Below are 18,109 nucleotides of genomic sequence, written 5' to 3' on the forward strand. Positions count from 1 at the left end.
GAAGACAAAGACACTCCTTTGTAGGAGTCCAAGCTATCAGGAGGTGAATAAACAAGGTGCCAGTGGCTCAGAAGACTAGAGTACAGATAGCAACATGGACAGTAAAGGAGATAAATGTGGGAAGGAGGATTCTTATTGGAAACTGGACTAGAGACAATATATGTTTCGTCCTAGTGAAGAATTGGTTTATATTTTGTCTGGGCTCTAAGACTTTGAGGCTCAGTTTAAAGGTGATGGACTAACTGTGACAGAAGAAACTTCATTATGTTTATTGCCTGGTCATGGCTAGCTTTTCTAGTCAAGTAAATAGTGAAATGCAGAGGGAAAGATTTAAAAATCTCCCAATTTGGTTGGAAAGGAAAGCATGTAAAATCATTAATATATACATGGTTTCCAAAGAGATTAGCATCAGTGAAAAATAGCCAAGTACTTTACAGGAGGGCAACTCAGGAATGTCAAAGTGTAAACTCAACAGAAAGACTTCTACTGCTGCCCAGCACATAGAGCCATTCAGCAAGTCAGTTCCCAGGATTCATTTCATCAGGCACAGGAGCTTAGAGATTGCTGCAATCCAAGTGGGCTAGGCTACTACTCAAGCTGGTGCCAGACAATGGTTTCATCTACATGATGGGTGTTTTAGAGATACAAAATTCTAAGGTTACAGGGGCAAAAAGGATTCCACCTAAATTTCAAAGAAAAGCCCAGGAGGCCAGGTAGTGCTTAGCAGGGACAGATTCCCTGTGGGAGCAGCCCGAGAGGGTGATGTGTAATATAAAGTTGTGAGCGTGAAGGCAAACATGCAATGGAGACCCCAGGAAATTAGAGGTGCCAGGAATGTGGACTGTCAGCTGAGGACAATTGCGGGCCATGAGCAGAGCTAACTCAAGAAGCCATGTGGGCCAAGTCATGCTCAAGCTGTTCTGAGCTCATGTCATATGATCACATCATGGACGCTGGACATGGGCCTGTGAGATTTAACGTTTACCCTGCTGGTTTCAATTTAATTTCTTTCTACTTTTCTCTGATTCCATTTTGGAACTGGAATGTGGACCCTATACCATTTTATGTTGGAAATATGTAAGTTGTTTGTTCATTTTTACAGGTGCTCATAGCTAAGTGTTTTCCTTGAGTCTCAGCGAAGACTTTGGGGATTGAACTTTTTTATTACTATTTTTTCTTGGAACTGGAGATCAAAATTATGGCTTTACACATTCTGGGTAAGCACTCTACCACTGACTCATAATCCTCAGCCTAGGCTTAAACTTTTGGGCAATACCAAGGCTGTTGAGATTTTGGGAAAGGAATCAGTGTGATTTTTCAGGTGTCTAAGGATAGTTACATCATGTTAGATGTGATTATGAACTTGTTGCTGTCATTGAGATCAAATACAGTATAAGATGATGCATTTGACTGTCACGTTGACAAGGGTGAATTTGTGATAGTGAATCTTGTCAACTTGACGTGATGAAGAGACATCTAGGAGATGAACAAAGCACACCACGGTGCATCTGTAAAAGTTTCCAGAAAGGATCTGGATAGGACAGCAACAGAAGGGTTAAGTCCAGCCATGAATGTGTCCAGATGGAACAGAGTGGAAGAAGGAAAAGCCCACCCCTGCAGACATGCTCCTTCTTTGCTTCCTGTCTGCCATGAGGTGAACAACTCTCATTTCCCACCATGATGTTCTGACTCACCACAGCTCAGAAACAACTGACCGTGGACAGACACTACTGAAACGGTGCGCCAGTGTAAATCTTTCCTCCTTTGAAACCCTTTCTCCCAGGTATTTGTCACAATGACGGCACCCTAACACAGGGCTCAAAGTCGTCATAATTATGGTAGCCGTGGAAACAGACGTTCACTGTTCACTCCCTTGCCTGTCTCTCTGGTGATGTTTTCTCTTGAGGACTCACCTGCACTTACTTGAACACCTCCTCTGTACTCACTGTACAACTTCATCGCATCTGTACGGCCGAGCTCAAGGGAAAGGACCTCACCTCATCCACTGCTATTTTTCCACCCGTCATCTCCCATCATCATGCACACGGAAGAGCTCAAGGGATATTTCTTCTCTAATGAACAGATTCAAAGCTCTCACTCACTGGTATTTGTTTTTGTTTTTTTGTCATCCTGGGGCTGGAATTCTGGGCCTGGGCGCTGTCCCTCAGCCCTTTGGCTCAAAGCTAGCACTCTATCACTTGAGCCACAGGGCCACTTCCGATTTTCTGGTGGTTTATTGGAGATAAGAGTCTCATGGACTTTCCTGCCCAGGCTGGCTTTGAACTGTGATTCTCAGATCTCAGCCTCCTGAGTAGCTAGGATTACAGGCATGAGCCACAGGCACCTGGTGTCACTGTCTTCTATGTGTCCTTCTTTCTCATTTTACCATGTTTTGGGAATATATGAAAGAAGGAATGAAAAGGGGAAGAGCTTCTTGTGGTAGGAACCAATTTTGACCAGTTGAATCTGGATGAAAGCCATTTTGGTGAGATCTAACCTCCTTCACAGTGCTGGAAAGGTGTGTGTCTCTGTGCTGGGGCACAATGGCATTTGGATGGTATAAATGCCATGTAGTGTCCTGGTGTATCTATAATTCTAGGTCATTCTGGCATCCTAGAGCTCTGCATTTCCACAGTATTGGACTGGTTTGGGATTGGTTCAAATTAGTTGTGAATGATTTATGCCAGGTATAAACTGGCCCTTGCTGGATCCAACAGGCTTGCTCCGTTTAATTAATGATGAAACAGACTGAAAACAGCTATGACTAGTTTAAAACTGGGTTAGCTTTGCATTGGCTTGTTCTGAGTATGCAGGTTGGATTTGACCAAATTGTTCATTTTACTTGAAGCCAGCCAGTTCAAAAACAGTGCCACCTGGTGCGACCCAACACTAATAGGAATGTTCAAGTCCCTCGCCTCTAGTTGTCCATGGAAATACATTGTTATACCTCACATCCAGGGCAAAATACTCAGAATGATATCCTTCCTCATATCTATTTTTCAAAGACGATGATCATATGGACTTTTTCTTAAGAACAACCTAATTCGTGTTCGTCAACTAGACAATGGAAATCTTGTTTAGATCACAAGAAGGGTCACGGATGTGCCTCTGCCTGTGGTGTTATCTCAGTCCACTTTTTTTTTTCCTTTTCTCTTTTCTTTTGATCGGTCGTGGGGCTTGAACTCTGGGCCTGGGCGCTGTCCTTCAGCTCTTCAGCTCAAGGCTAGCACTCTATCACTTGAGCCAAAGCACCACTTCTGGCCTTTTCTGTTTATGTGGTACTAAGGGATAGAACCCAGGGCCTCATACATGCGAGGCAAGCACTCTACCACTGAGCCACCTTCCCAGCCCTCACTGCACTTTCTAAGCATGGGCTAGACACAGAGATGTGGGCTGACATGATGGACTGCTCAGGTGCCATCAGCTGCATAACCTCCGCCCCCACCCTGGACCACAGAGACCTCCTTACCTTGATCCTGCTCACTGCTTCCTGCGCCTGCATCATGCGCACGTTTTTGGAGGGAGTTTTGTCTGAAAGCAGCTGGGTAGAGCCAAGGTAATTGGCGGCAAAAATGATTCCATCGATCAAGTCTTCAGGGTCGCAAGGTCCAGGGACTGGAACAGTAAGAACCGCAGTGGTGAGCGCAGCCACTCTGAGTGGAGACCACTCTACCCGCGATGGTGAACTGCCTTCCCCTCATGCACTGCTGGCCTGGTTACCTTGCTGACCTAAGGTATCGGTGTCTGCTGGTACTCACCCCTCCTGTTCAAATGGAAGGTACAGAGCCTCAGAATCACTTATTTTACCCATGCTGTTTACTGTGAGTATTGATGCAAGCAGTTACTTAAATAGGAAACAAAGTCCAGTGATAAAGAATGCAGTTTCTCCCATTCAGACTCCAGTGTCTTTGGGGACAAAGACCATGTCATATTCATCTCCTGACTTTTGTGACTTAGTGTCTTTCATCGTGAGGCTATCAGCTAGAGATGCTTCGGTGAATGGAAGATATCTTTTAGGAAAGCATCATTGTATGGCACTTCCTATTTTCTTTTTTTGGCCACCAATTCCTGTATTCCTTCTCTGTTTGGTTTATAATAGAGGAAAGAAATTTTTATTCATCAGAAAGGTGAGATATTTGTTTTATTAGAGTATATGGATTTTTATAATGGCTTCTGACTTCAATTCTGTAAGACAGGTCAAATTCCAAAGTCATGGCTCCAGGCAGCCGACTTTGCTGATTTACAGACCATAATGTTACTGGCCTCACACACAGATCAAGGAAAATGGGAAGTCTCTGTTCTCATTCAACAGCCTCATCTCAGTTTTAAATATTTACAATGGAGGCATATGAGTCTGACCACAATCACTTATAAACTGCACTCCAGATTCAAACATGTCTGAGGCGATTGTATAACTTTATAATAGTTAACTTAAGAAAGGTATTTTAATTTGTAGTCTGTACTTTCAGCTGGGCAACAGTGGCTCATGTCTGTGATCCTAGCTACTCTGGAGGCTGAGATCTGAGGATTGTGGTTAGAAGCCGGCCTAGGCAGGAAAGTCAGTGAGACTCATTTCCAATTAACTACCAAAAATGTTAGGAGCTGTGGCTCAAGTGGTAGAACACTAGCCTTGAGAAAAAAATATCAATCAGTTCAAACCCCAGAACCCGCATGCGCACGCACACACGCACGCGTGCGCGCGCACACACACACACACACACACACACACACGCACTCTCTTGGACTTGAGTACTAGATCTGGGGAAACTAAATACACATTTTTACCCACTGTTGAAGCCTTAGGGTCTTATATTCAGTAACTGGAAATGGAAATACTTGGCTTTCCCCTTTGCAGGACTAACTTGAAATGTTTATTATCTTTATTTTTACCATTTGGTTCATCTTGAGATTACACAGGAGACACAATTACACAGCTACCTCCCACTGTAAGCAAGTCACCAGGGCACAGACATTCATTTTTCTAAACTGAAGTTGGCAGTCAAAACACAGAACTTAGAGGTGTTTTAGAGCCAGGCACTGGTGGCTCATACCTACAATCTTAGCTATTCAGGAGGATGGGTCTGGGGGAATGGAGGTTCAAAGTCAGTTTGGGCAGAAAAGTCCTTGAAGTTCCATCCCCCATTAATGAGCCAAATGCTGGACTAGAAGCGTGGCTCAAGTGGTAAATCCCCAACTGTGGGCAAGGAACCTGTTATTTGTGTTATTTTGTTTTAACAAGGAAGACTTGGCAAACACTGCTGTGGTGTCCAGACTACCCTGCTCCAGCCACAGGCTAGTTTCAAGGTGGTTCCCGCCTTGAAACTGTTATGAGTGGAGGAAGGGATCCAGTTGTTTACAATGTACAATTTTGGTTGTACCACAGCAAAACACTGATCCATTAGACATATGGATGGGTTTTGGCTACACACACTCTATCCTCTGTAAAAGATTTCAGTGTCCTATAAAAAGTACCTACTGATGGATTTACAATGGTACTTGATAATTTTTTGTCAACTAAATAGCAAGAAAAAGATCCCCTCAAGGGTAAGTTTTTACAATGTTAAAAAGAAAAACAAAATTAACCCACATTTTCTATGGAATATCATATATTCATGTCTGACTGAACTGAAAAGGGTCACTTTTCAACCAAAAGAAAAAGTGTGCACACACAGGCATATGTAAAAACAATCCCCTAAATATTTAAATAACTATATAAAGATGCAAACACTACACAGATCCTGGACACAGATAAGGGGCAGAGATATTTTAAGTTTGGGATTATGATCTTAGAAACCATTTATCGTTCAGGGAAATTGACTATGACTGAATGTCACTGTATCATGACAGGAAATAAAAAACTATTTTTATAATTTCTCTGTAGATTTGATGTTGATCAATTTCAAAAAAGACTATAGATAGAGCTGGTTATAATGTTGCATGTCGCTAACCCCAGGATCTTAGGAAGTTGAGACAGAAGGATCTCAACTCAAGCCAGCCCTGAGAACACACTAAAAAGCCATCTCAAAACAGAATTTCACAGAAGCAAGTTTTTTTAAGGTATGCTCATGGAATTTCAATCACACACACAGACACAGACACAGACACAGACACAGACACAGACACACACACACACACACACACACACACATACACACACACTCAAAAGATGTAGATAATTTCCAGGGTACTCTGTTAAAAACCTCAACTTGTTAAACTGGAACTAAGTTTGTTCTGGACCTCAAGTGTGAGTGAGATTTACGAAATTTTATGAATCCTGTTAACTTATTCCAAACCACCCCAACTGTTCACACACAGGAGCCAAAGGCTGGCCGTGGCCTTCTGAAAAAGCTTCTGCCATTTCCCGGGTAGAGCATCTGTGGCACTTGTAGCCACAGAGTACTTTGATGTACATGAGAAGCACCCTATCTGGGTATAATCTGCTGGGGTGCAGAGACTGAGCTGAGTTTTGCTGCCCCCTCCCCCAGACCTCTTGCATAACTAGTTGTTGAAGCGTACAAAGAACACAGTTCCAGAGAGAATCCTGGAGTAAGCCCATCACTGATAGCCTGGTTTTGCAATGTCCTGGTGCCTTGATATTCTCATGTATAACATGAGAATAAACACCAAACCCACTTTACAAGACTGATGTGAAAATCCAATTAGTTACTACATGCGAGGTGCTTAGAACTGTATATGGCAGAGAGTTAAGTGCTGACAAATGTTACTACTAATAGCTCATCCATGCAAGAGCTGAGAATTATTGGGAATGTCTTTCTAGACTTCTTCCTTCTAGTTTGTTTCAACTTGGACTGTCCTCAAAGCACGTAAGAGACACACTGGGATAGACATAAGGAGACTTTCACCTCATGATCTCATTATAAGAGGCTTACAGCAATTGCACTTTTACTACCAATTTGTGGCCTGTCTGCCTGCCTGCCTCCCTTCCTTTCTTCCCTGCCTCCTTCTCCTTCCTTTCTTCCATGTATGTATGTATGTATGTATGTATGTATGTATGTTAGTATTGGGGCTTGAACTAAGGGCCTCATATTCTCAACTCAGCTTTGTGTTGCTCACAGCTGGCACCCTTCCACTTGGGCCATGTGTCCAGCCCATCATTTTGGTGGTTATTTGGAGATAAGAATCTCTAGGCCTTCCCTCTCCTCTCCCCCCCCCCCCCCCAGGCTGGCTCCAAACCATGAACCCTCAGATCTAAGGCTCTTGAATAGTCAGGATTATAGACATGAACCTCCAACACATGGCTCTACCTTTTTTTAAAAAAAATCTGCTGTTTCTAATGCCTCAACTGATAAAAGATTAATGAATGACTCTGTGCCTGATATTTGCTTTTCAGATCTTACCTTCAACGTAGGTGGGGAATGAAGCCAAGCTTTTTCTTGACTGTAATTAAGACAAAGAGGTTTCAAAAAGGGCACGATGAAATATGCATTAACACAACTATGCATGAAACATGGAAAAGAAATACATCACCATTGGCATTTGTTAACCAGTGATCGACCATTTTTCATTAGAGAAAGTAAATTGTGGATAAACATGCATTTATTATTAAAGGTCACTTATAACCCAGAACAGTCCATTCACATTTTAACAAGCCCCTACATTTCAGAGAAAGGTATGTGTCAGCTTGACAATGTCCCACAGACCAAAATCTATAATCAGCAATAGCAAGAAGGACACGATTTGCATTCTTGAGAATCTGTTCCATGTGAAGAACAGTTGATTAGTAAAAACACCAACAGTATGATTGAATACCTAAATTAAGGATCCCCTTGGAGAGCTTTGTTTTAGGTCTTTGCTGCAAAGCACCCCTGTTTTAAAAATGTGTACTAGTTTTGTTTTTTCCTCTTCCTTTCATCTCTTACTGATTGATTTGAAGAATTCCATTATATAAATCATTAGTGTGTGTTCCCTTAAAATGAGATCACACAAAAAGAGAATACATTAAAAAGTCTGGAACTTTTAGAAGCCAGTCTTGTTGGCAGTGGTCTGGTAAGCTAAGTATCTTGTCCAATGCAACCGGATGGCAGTTTAAATGCAAGCACTCAGAGGGGCAGAACTTGCTAGTGGCTTCTTTCAGAACAAATGTGCTAGCTAAAACTCTATTTGAACACAAGGAGAAGGAAATGCATTTTTGCTTCAAACTCACAGGATGAGTAGCTGGAATGTCTCGAGTAGAGCAGTGGCAAGCACTAGGGGAAAGCTCTTGTTGAAGATGAGGTCCCTCAATGCAGAGTCAAAGTTTCCACTGGCTGAGAAGCAATGTGATGGACAAAACATATGCCTTCTACAGACGGGGCAGCTAGCCCAGCATTGCCACTCAATAGCATGACCTGGATAGAACCTGCCCTGGGGAAGCCGGTGGGCTAGATGAGGGGGTGATGGTGGAGAGGAAGCCACCCCCTATGCTAGCATTGTACACAGTGCTCTTTACTGGAAAGAAAATATAAGAGAATTCAAAGGGATGATTAATTAGTTAATACTTGCCTAATATTCAAACACAGCCATTTTCTAATGCTGTGTGGAAAATTGGGGGCATGTAAAGGAATCTTGTCTTAAAACTAACTTAAACTCAGGAAAGTAACAAGAATTCCACACTAATCACACAGGAGCAAGTCCTGCAGACTTGATCATGAGATATAAAATGGCTCTTTGCACTAATGAAGCTGAGTCTCTTGGAAATAGGAGCAAAAGACTACCAGCTAATGCATTTGTGGAAAAGTGCATACCGAGTACAGGCCAGAGTATGTGAGCAAGAGGAAAGGAATTCCAACTTCAACCAAGTTGTACATTTACTTTACAGTAACTATCTTTGCTTCCCCACGCCCCCCACCACCAAGGCTGGAACTTGATCTTAGTATCTGATGCTGGCTTTCATTCATTGGTTGGGGCTCTATGACTTGAGCCACACCCTTAATCCTATCTCTGCTTGAAGAAAAAAAAATTCACAGGTGAATCATGATAGGCAGATGGAAGTCAGCTGCTTCATAAGGAACAAATATTCTAAAATTATTATTTCCCTTTGACATGCAGCCAGAGCTCTGGGGTAAGGAGGATTTCCATAATTAAAAAATAGTGTCTGTGTGTATGTGTATATACACACACACACACACACACACACACACACACACACACAATAGTATAGACCTTTGGGTACATCAAAGAAAGCAATTCAGATTTTCTTGGGCTACTGGAATACTTTTCTGAATGTTAATTTTAAAACTGTTGTCCAGCTTTTGTCAGAAGCTACTGAAGAGTTATTTTATCTCGAGTTATAAAAGCTGTTTTGTTTAGAGCTGTGATGGTGAGCATTGGGTACATTCACGTCTTCGCTATTCATGCGTTCATGACTAGCTCTGCTTCAGTCTCTGGGAGAATAAATTTTTTTAAGGGAATTTTGTGCAAGTATCTGTAATTATTGCACACAAAGAGGATGTTCAGCATTATTTCTGAGGCTATGCAGAAACACGCAGCAAGTCTTGCAGGAACAGAGAAACTAACAAATGTGCCTTGCTTATTCTCTCTCCCACATAATCAAAGGCTGGATGTACAGACGTTTGGCCAGTCCTTTTGTTTTCTCATACATGACCCCAGATCAACACCAGTGGACCCGTAGCCATTCAACAACCAATAAAGTTGCATTTAAAAAGAAAAAGGCTGAGAATCTCCAGGTGCTTGGGGGCGGGGCAAGAAGGGGAGTGCCCCATGAACCACTTGCAGAGTCTGGAAGGCTGACAATTCGAATGACGCACCAGCTGTTTCTCCACAGTCTGTGACCTGTAAACACTTTCCACTCTTGGGTAGCAAATCCTGAGAGTTAAGGGCCTGGATTCTAATCCTGGCTGGCCACTTATGAGCTGTGACCTCAGGTCAATCACCTGACCCTTTGGCTGTCTCCACTAACAAATGAGGGCGATGATATCTACCTTAAGAATTGTCCTCAGGATCAAATAAGGTATAACCTAGCATTTGCTCAGTCTGGCGTGCTCAGGGCACCGTGATGCTCAGCAACTGAAAAATACCCAATTCTGTCACCATTGCAGCTATGACTCTTCTTGTCTTCTGTGTGTGTTATGAGTGAAGGCTGAAGCAAATAGAATGTGGTGTATAGCCGAAACAATGACTCTGTCGCTTGTGTTCTAGTGGCCTAGGGGCTGAGGATGGACCAGAAAAGAAAGTATCGCCAGTCTACATCTAACATTGGTGCCACTTCAACGATTCTCTGTTTAACAGAGTAAGAAAATATCTACGTCTCCCTCACATCAATGGTAGGTAATACTTCAATAGTCTGGGTTAAACTTGACAAGCAATCTCACCCAGGTTAAATCGGATTGTTTTCTTCTATTAATATGTACAACCATGACACAATTACTCTTTAATCTGGGGTGGGGAACGTTGGGTAAGGTCTGACAAACCATTTGATGGGTAATAAGACAGACACATATACTTCTCACATTGGCTTCCCAAGGGGCCTGGCTGCCTGCATCGATCATTTTATTTGGCCTATAAATGATGTTCTAAATATCTAAAAGAGAAACAAGGTTCTCCACCCCCTGCATGGTTTACCTCTTTAACACACATCCTTAGTGTTGGTGAGGGAGCATCTATATTTAGAGTGATTGTGTGGGCCAATATTTACATGATGCTGGTGCACAAACAGGTAGGATGGCTGCCACCCGATGTAAAAGGATACTGGGTCCTAAAGAAGGCAGTGGATCCCCTTCAGGGAAAAACATCTGCCCTTCTGTAGCCCCAGAAACCGTAGGAAGAACAAGTAGCATCTCACTGAAAACGCCTCTGTCAGAGTTCACCATAAGCAGGATGAATACACAGCTTGTCCCAAAAGGACGCCTTCAAAGCACTACTCTATCCAAAGAGCTTCTAGCCATATGCATCTAGTTAAGTTCATTTGCGTTCCTCTGTCCTTCTGGCCACATTTCAAGTGCCTGGCAGGTGGATGAGGCTGGTGAGTGTACTAATAAGACTGTACAGAAAGACAGCATCCCACCACGATGTCCGAGAAAGTCATCCGGGACAGCTGTAGACAGAGCAGGAGTAGGGGTGTGCTAGGGTCACCTAACTGGAACTTACATGAGAGAGAGCATGGGGGTGGGCTTTTCAGGTATACTGTGTGGACAAATGATGTGAACTGGAACCACAACTGCCAATCCATGGTAGCAGAAGGCTCCTATTGCCATGTGGAAGGATGCTGGTATTTGAAGTGTTTGGTATTCAACAGCCAATGCTGTCCAACAGAACTCTGTGCAATGATCCCAGGGTTCTGTCCTGCCCTGTAGTAGCCTGTCCACTGTAGGGGACACTAGTCACAGTGGCTGTTGTGTGCCTAAGGATATGGCATTTTCATTTTGTTCAGGCATTAAAATAGACACCTGTGGTTTGTAGCTACCAGGCTGGACGTCATGGCTTTAGGAGACGGACCACACACTGGGGAGTTCGGACTCTTCCTCCCCAGGGTAATCTGGGTCAGGAGTTCTGTAAGGGGCTGGAGGAATCACACAGCGGTGTTAGAATGAATCAAGACAGGCCGGTGGCCAGGACACCCTACCTCTTTATTTGTGGAGGCTTCCGCGGGGTCGCTGGGGTGAAGGGGTGTGCTCGATGACTCTGCACCCAGGGGCGAGGAGCTGCCGGGAGACGGAGACTGAAACACAACAACAGCACAGACAACAGTGAGAACTGGAAGGACTCAGCATGCTGGGCCGGGGGACGAGGGGGGTAAAGCAGAACTCTGCTGAAGTTCACTCCAGGTGGGGAAAGCCCTTTGGAAAGGAGTCGCCAGCTGTCCAGGATGGGCCTGGGGCACTGAAGCTTTACTTTTGAACTTCTGCCATTCCTTTAAAGGAAGTTAAGAGCTGGGGGTCATTTTCTCCCTCAGGCTCACTGCTGAGAGAAAGCAGAGAAAGAGTTATCTGCCAAACTTCAGGGCCTAAATACACAGACTAATTTTTTTTCTTTACTAAAGATTAGGATACCAAATTGTCTTGTAAAATCGCCTGCTCAAGATGATGGTTATAAAAAAGTAAAAACTGAAGCAGGTCTTTTTTTTTTTTTTAATAGTTTATTAAGGTGTACAGAGAGGTTACCATTTCACAATTTAGGTAATATGTACATTTCTCTTTTGGTCAATGTCACCCCTTCTTTTGCTTTTCCCTAGTGCAGAATGTCTTTTTTTTTTTTTTTTCCTTTAGTCAGTTGTGGGGCCCGAGCTCTGAATCTGGGTGCTGTCCCTCAGCTCTTCAGCTCAAGATTAGTGCCCTACCACTTGAGCCACAGTGCCACTTCTGGCTTTTTCTGCTTATGTGGTGCTGAGGAATCGAACCCCGGGCCTCATGCATGCAAGGCAAGCACTCTACCACTGAGCCACCTTCCCAGCCCAGCAGCATGTCTTTTTAAAGAAGCAGCTGGGCCTGATTTGGATGACTGGAAACCTCTCCACCTGTACTTTCCTGGCTGGCTCCGAAGTCACATATGTTGCGTGATTTGATCCACAGGCCACTAAAAATTTAGAGAAATGTCAGTGTTTCTGCACAAGACACATAACCTTGGGTGATTTGTCGAATGGTTTGGAGATCCTTTGTAAAATGATATGTTTGAAAACCAGGCTTGGACACCTAGCTTTGGGTGCAGGGTCCCTGCTGGGTGTGGGGATATCTCAGGTACAGCCGAGCACAGGCTGACCCTGCCGGAAGTGACTGACCCCCGTCAGGCACACTGTTCATGCCTGCTAGGTGAATGGCCAAGTAAGCCAGCCACTACAGCGCTGGGATCGATACAGGCTCCCTGAATATCCCCCGGATGATACAAGAACACGCCCACATATTTGAGAACATCTTGGGAGGTATAAAGGGCATCTTCAAGGGAGCCACAGGGAAGGTCAGGAAGGCGGCACTCTAGAGAGCAAGATGCTCTCTGTGAGTGATGTCCCACGGCAGGCAGAAAACACACAGGAAATATTCTCTTGGGAACTGTGGGGATGTGAGGGAGGTGAATTCCCCAAACACCACCAGCCTTTGCTTGAATCTATCTATGTCTAGTAGTAAAATCTTGGGACATGGCAAGGGAGAATGTTTCACACAGCAGGGGTGCTGGGGGAAGCAGGCATGGTACCAGACAAAAAGGACCCCAGAAAACATTATGTTAATAAAAAAGAACCCCCCCCAAAAAAACCTTTCTCCCCAATTGTGAATTATAAGGAATATAGGAGGCACCAAATGAATCAAATGATGGGAAATGCATGATTATTATTCAGACCAAGAAACTGTAGGATTCCAGCCTCTGGCCATATGATTACCTGATTCAAGGCAGGGAGGTGAAGAATAGCCCTTTAAATAGTCACAGGCAGAAACTGATGCTTTGAAGTTGAGCCAGAGGGCATACACAGGGAAGCAGAAGACATAAAGAACCCTGACCCCCCCGGCCCCTGGCCACCATAAAGCAGCCATGGCTGCCTTTAAAAAGCAGCACACGGGATTTTTCCCTCAGCACCCAGGAGAGTTGGTGGGTACTTACTGATTTAGCACTGTTTGGCTTACTCAAAATTAATGTAGGAAAGTATGAGAATTTAATGTCTTTACATTTCCCCAGCTTTTTTTTCTGTTTCAGATTTAAAGAGCTTCCTTTGATATTTATGGCTCGTTTCTTTCCTTCACGTAATTTTCTCTGTCACAAAGATTTTAAGGGTCTAGTCCCTGGGGGAGCTAGTGTAATTGGATTTTCTTTAACTACTTAGTTTCAGGACTATGAAACACCTTCATTAAAAAAGTGTGTCTTGAGGAGTTGTTGTTTTTTTTTTCCCTTCCCAGGCTGGCTTTGAGCCCTAATCCTCAGATCTCATTCTCATGAGCAGCTAATGAAATGGTTATATATAAAAAAGTATAGGGCTGGGAAGGTGGCTCGGTGGTGGAGTGCTTGCCTTGCATGCATGAGGCCCTGAGTTCGATTCCTCAGCACCACATAAGCAGAAAAAGCCGGAAATAGCGCTGTGGCTCAAGTGGTAGAGTGCTAGCCTTGACCAAAATCAGCTCAGGATAGTGCCCAGGTCCTAAGTTCAAGCCCCAGGACATGCAAAAAAAAAAAAAGTATAATACCTCCCAAGTCATTATGACTTTGTTTAAATAATAATATTTTGTTCTAAAAATGTTCATATGGTTAGAATTTGAACCTAGCTGTTATTCATCAAAAGCTAAGCTAAGGTGTTTTTAGAATTTCTCCAGTGGAGAACACACCGAATCTTTTCCTGTCACAGGGCCCAGGACTTGAAAGGCCCCAGAACAAAGTCTGCTGATTGGGTGAAGTAAACATTAATCAACTCCATGGAGTCTTCATAGCCACTATGATTTGACTTTCCAACATGAGGATCCATTTTCAAATGCATAATATGATTACAGGGAAGATGACATTTCTCCCTTGAAAATGATGGCTGTTGGATAGGTACAGTCGTATCTTAAGTTTCGGAAGAATGAAGTGGTTACACGCTCAAGAACCCCAGGCATGGGGCAGATTGGCATGTGAATTCTTTTTCTACCACTTACAACTCTGACACTGGGCTCAGAGTCCATCCTCTTAGAGCAATGGGTTTCATAGAAGGAGCAACAGTGCCCAGACAGGTACAAAATGCTCAACCATTAGCCCATCTTTCACAATCCCAACCATTACAAATATTATTTTGTCTCTCTGGGAGAACATTAACAAGGCCAGAACACATTCCTGGAGGTATTTCTTTTCATCTTCATCTGGTTCTCTTTCTCATTAAAATTTCATTCACAGATAAAGTGAAAAAGCAAACAGAAGGCACAAAGCTTTTACCCTAATTCCTAAATCCCCACCCTCATTATAGCATATTAGGGAGAACAGTTCATGAGTGGCAGAGGTTAGGGGCGGGGAGAGGGAGGAACCTACAACTGTTGTGTGCAACTTTGGGCCTGTCCACTGTCTCCTATACAAGGAAGCATTTTGGGAAAATAGAGTTGAGGATGAGATCATCATGATGATTAATTTACAGAAGACACTTGCATGTACCCGCCCTAGGCCAGTGTCGATCCACAGCACAGCTTGTGAAGCGTAGGATATTCAGTGAAAAACCACAGGCAACTCTAGCCGAGTTGGATGGTTTCCAGTGAATTGGTCCCTATCATCCAAGGGAACTCAGTGACTGAGCTATTTACTAATTTTACCTATGTGGAACACTTCACAAAACCTGAGAACAAGGTGTATGGCTTTTTCTTTTTCGTAAGACTAACATGGATGTGTTCATGTACTTTTCTGCCAGACTTTTGCTGCGTGCCTGCCTACTTATTCTCATTTTGAATAGCTTTAAAAAAAAAACTGTGAGTACAGCATCCTCAATTTGGAAACCCTCTATCCTTCCTCTTTGTTTATGGAATACATTCTAGACTGTGGATTTCGACACTTGAGACGCTCCAAGGTTTGGCCTTAATTTCCTTATTGGTTTCTGCTCCCTTTCTTGTTCTTAACCTTTTATCACCAAAGCCAGACTTCACTACCTCCTCCTCCCAGCCTAACCTTGGCATCTTTCTGCTTAGTTCCTTTGTTTCCACTCCTGTCCAGACTGTACATCCACAAGCTTCCAAAGATCCATTCCAATGATCACCTCTTTCACGCAATCTCCCTAATTCTTAAGTGACAGAATACCCCCTTCCAGAAAGAACTATTTGCCTGTATTCTTATTTGTGCCATTCACAAAGCTCATCTCACTCTCCCTATCTTTTATAAAAACACAGCATTATAGGACAATCGTACTTTCAGTACAATGCTTTAATAAGCACCACAAAGGCAGGATGTATAATCAGTTTACAAGTTTCCTCTCTTGAGTGCCTAATACAGAGCTCCTCATAAAATATCCAACAGCTCAATACAGGTACTGAATGGGAAGATACGTAGATGCTTATCTTGTAACAAAGAGAAAGGAAATGAAAACCAGGATGAAATGAAATGAAAACCCACTCTGTTCAGAGTGGGCTCTGGATGCACAGCACTGAACTTACATGTTCTCATGGTTTCTGGAACCACATGTTTCCACAGGCTCTCCTGCTTGGGTTCTTGGCCATCATCAGCCTCTCTCCCACATGACTTGTGTACCCCCACTTCCTGAGGGAAGTGTGGCAGACACAAGAGTGGGGACAAGTGTTCACAAAGGGTATTTGTGCCACCTGAACTATACAACTCACGGGTGGAGAAGGGAGGAAGAGTATGGGAGAAAATGAAGAACCATATGACACTGTAGGAAAGGAAACGTACTGAGTCATGCAAATGTAACCGCTCTGTACATCACCTCTATAATAACAAAAGTAAATTAAAAAAAAAAAAAAGCTAGGAAGTGGCGCTGTAGCTCAAGTGGTAGAGCGCTCGCCTTGAGCTGAAGAGCTGAGGGACAGCGCCCAGGCCAGAGTTCAAGCCTCACGACCGACAAAAAAAAAAAAAAAAAAAAAAAAGCTGGCCAGATGCCGGTGGCTCATGTCTGTAATCCTAGCTACTTAGGAGGTTGAGATCTGAGGACTGCAGTTCAAAGCCAGCCCAGGCAGGAAAGTCTGTGAGACTCTTATCTCTAATTAACCACCAGAAAACTGGAAGTGGCAATGTGGTTTAAGTGGTAGAGCTGAAGAGCTGAGGGACAGTGCCCAGGACCTGAGTTTAAGCCCTATGACTGTCAAACAACAACAACAACAACAAGGTAGTGTCTGGGAATGTGGCTTACTGGTAGAGTGCTTGCCTAACATACATGAAGCCCTGGGTTCGATTCCTTAGTACCACATAAACAGAAAAAGCTGGAAATGGTGCTGTTGGCTCAAGTGATAGAGTGCTAACCATGAGCAAAAGAAGCTCAGGGACAGTGCCCAGGCTGAGTTCAAGCCTCACGACTGGCAAAAAAAAAGTGGCATTTGTAATGGAGCACATGATCATTCAAGGCCTTTCCTGTGGAATATTCAGGTTTTGCTCTTTTCTACCAGGGATTTCAAAGGTGTAGTCACTTAGGTCAGATGTAGGTCAGCTCTAGGCCTTCTGATCAACTTTGTTTTGAGACTATACGTGGGGGTTTTGGGTTTCAGTCTTTCCACTTTTGCGTATCAGCTTACCTCTTTTCTGAAATGCATGTACCTAGTTGCCTTTACTGATCTAAATGAACCTTTTTCCTCGTTAGAACTATTTTTAAAATCCCAAATATATGATTGGGCATTTTTCTTACTCCAAAATATGTGTGTGCTTCTGAAGAGCAAAACTGACGACAAATCCACCATTATTCACTTTCAATTCAAGCTATCTTATCAATGCACATTTGTATTTCCTTAATGTGGTGAAGCAGGGAAGTTAGTATAGGCATTGAGGGGCATAATTATGCCATTAAAATGATAACAGCCTGAGCTTAATGATGTGTTTTATATATACAATCACAATGGGTTCAATTAATACCAATGGAACGTTTTGAGCTAACTGTTGGTGAAACAATTCTTACCCTGTCTGTTCCTTTCCCCATAGGTGAAGCCCTCTTCCTCCCAGCCCCAATCTGTGAGCGCTGACTGCCTCCTCACTGGACCTCAGGAAGTACTGCCTGGCAGAAATCTCCTCCAAGGTGGTATCATCATGGAGACCCCAAAGGGCTCATTTTACCCCCATCAGAAGGGTTCTAAGTTCCTGAAGCTGTGTTCTCTGGGGAAAGAAAGCTAACCAGTTAACTATAAGCCAGAGTCACTGGTGTCAGAGTGAACCAGTGAAACATCTGATAAAGCTGATCTGTAAGTAGAGGCTGGTCTTTCCACATTGAAACCGACTCATGGAAGTTATCTGAAACAGCACAACTTGGTCAAATGAGGGAGTCTTTTACTCTCTCATTTCTCTCTCTCTCTCATTTCTCTCTCTCTCTCTCTCTCTCTGTCTCCTCTTGGACTCAGAGCCTGGGTGCTATTCCTGAGGTTTTTTGTTTGTTTGTTTGTTTTCTCTTAAGACTAGGGCTCTACCACTAGAGTCACAGCTCCATTTCTCCCTTTTTGGTGGTTAACTGGAGATAAGAGTCTCATGGACTTTCCTACCTGGGCTGGCTTCAAACCACAATCCTCAG

The 18,109-nt window shown here is 43.4% G+C and overlaps 1 protein-coding gene and 1 long non-coding RNA gene across 5 annotated transcripts in view; one reads left to right on the plus strand and one right to left on the minus strand.

Moving 5' to 3' along the window:
- The window catches only part of Apba1 (amyloid beta precursor protein binding family A member 1), a 190,529-nt gene that overhangs the window by 25,073 nt on the left and 147,347 nt on the right, over positions 1-18,109 (minus strand). For all 4 annotated transcript variants that reach the window (XM_070035707.1, XM_070035709.1, XM_070035708.1 and 1 more), the window contains exons 3-5: positions 11,582-11,677; positions 7,359-7,398; positions 3,470-3,615 (exon numbers count right to left, since the gene is read on the minus strand). In XM_070035707.1, the coding sequence (XP_069891808.1) occupies positions 3,470-3,615; positions 7,359-7,398; positions 11,582-11,677 (282 nt within the window). The remainder of the gene's footprint in view (positions 1-3,469; positions 3,616-7,358; positions 7,399-11,581; positions 11,678-18,109) is intronic.
- LOC138836985 (uncharacterized) lies at positions 1,874-17,782 on the plus strand. The gene is made up of 3 exons (XR_011375137.1): positions 1,874-2,104; positions 10,159-10,283; positions 17,530-17,782. It is a non-coding gene; the product is annotated as an uncharacterized lncRNA (long non-coding RNA).

The sequence above is a fragment of the Dipodomys merriami genome, unplaced genomic scaffold, assembly GCF_024711535.1.
Source record: "Dipodomys merriami isolate MVZ:Mamm:240054 unplaced genomic scaffold, mDipMer1.0.p SCAF_26, whole genome shotgun sequence".
NCBI lineage: Eukaryota > Metazoa > Chordata > Mammalia > Rodentia > Heteromyidae > Dipodomys > Dipodomys merriami.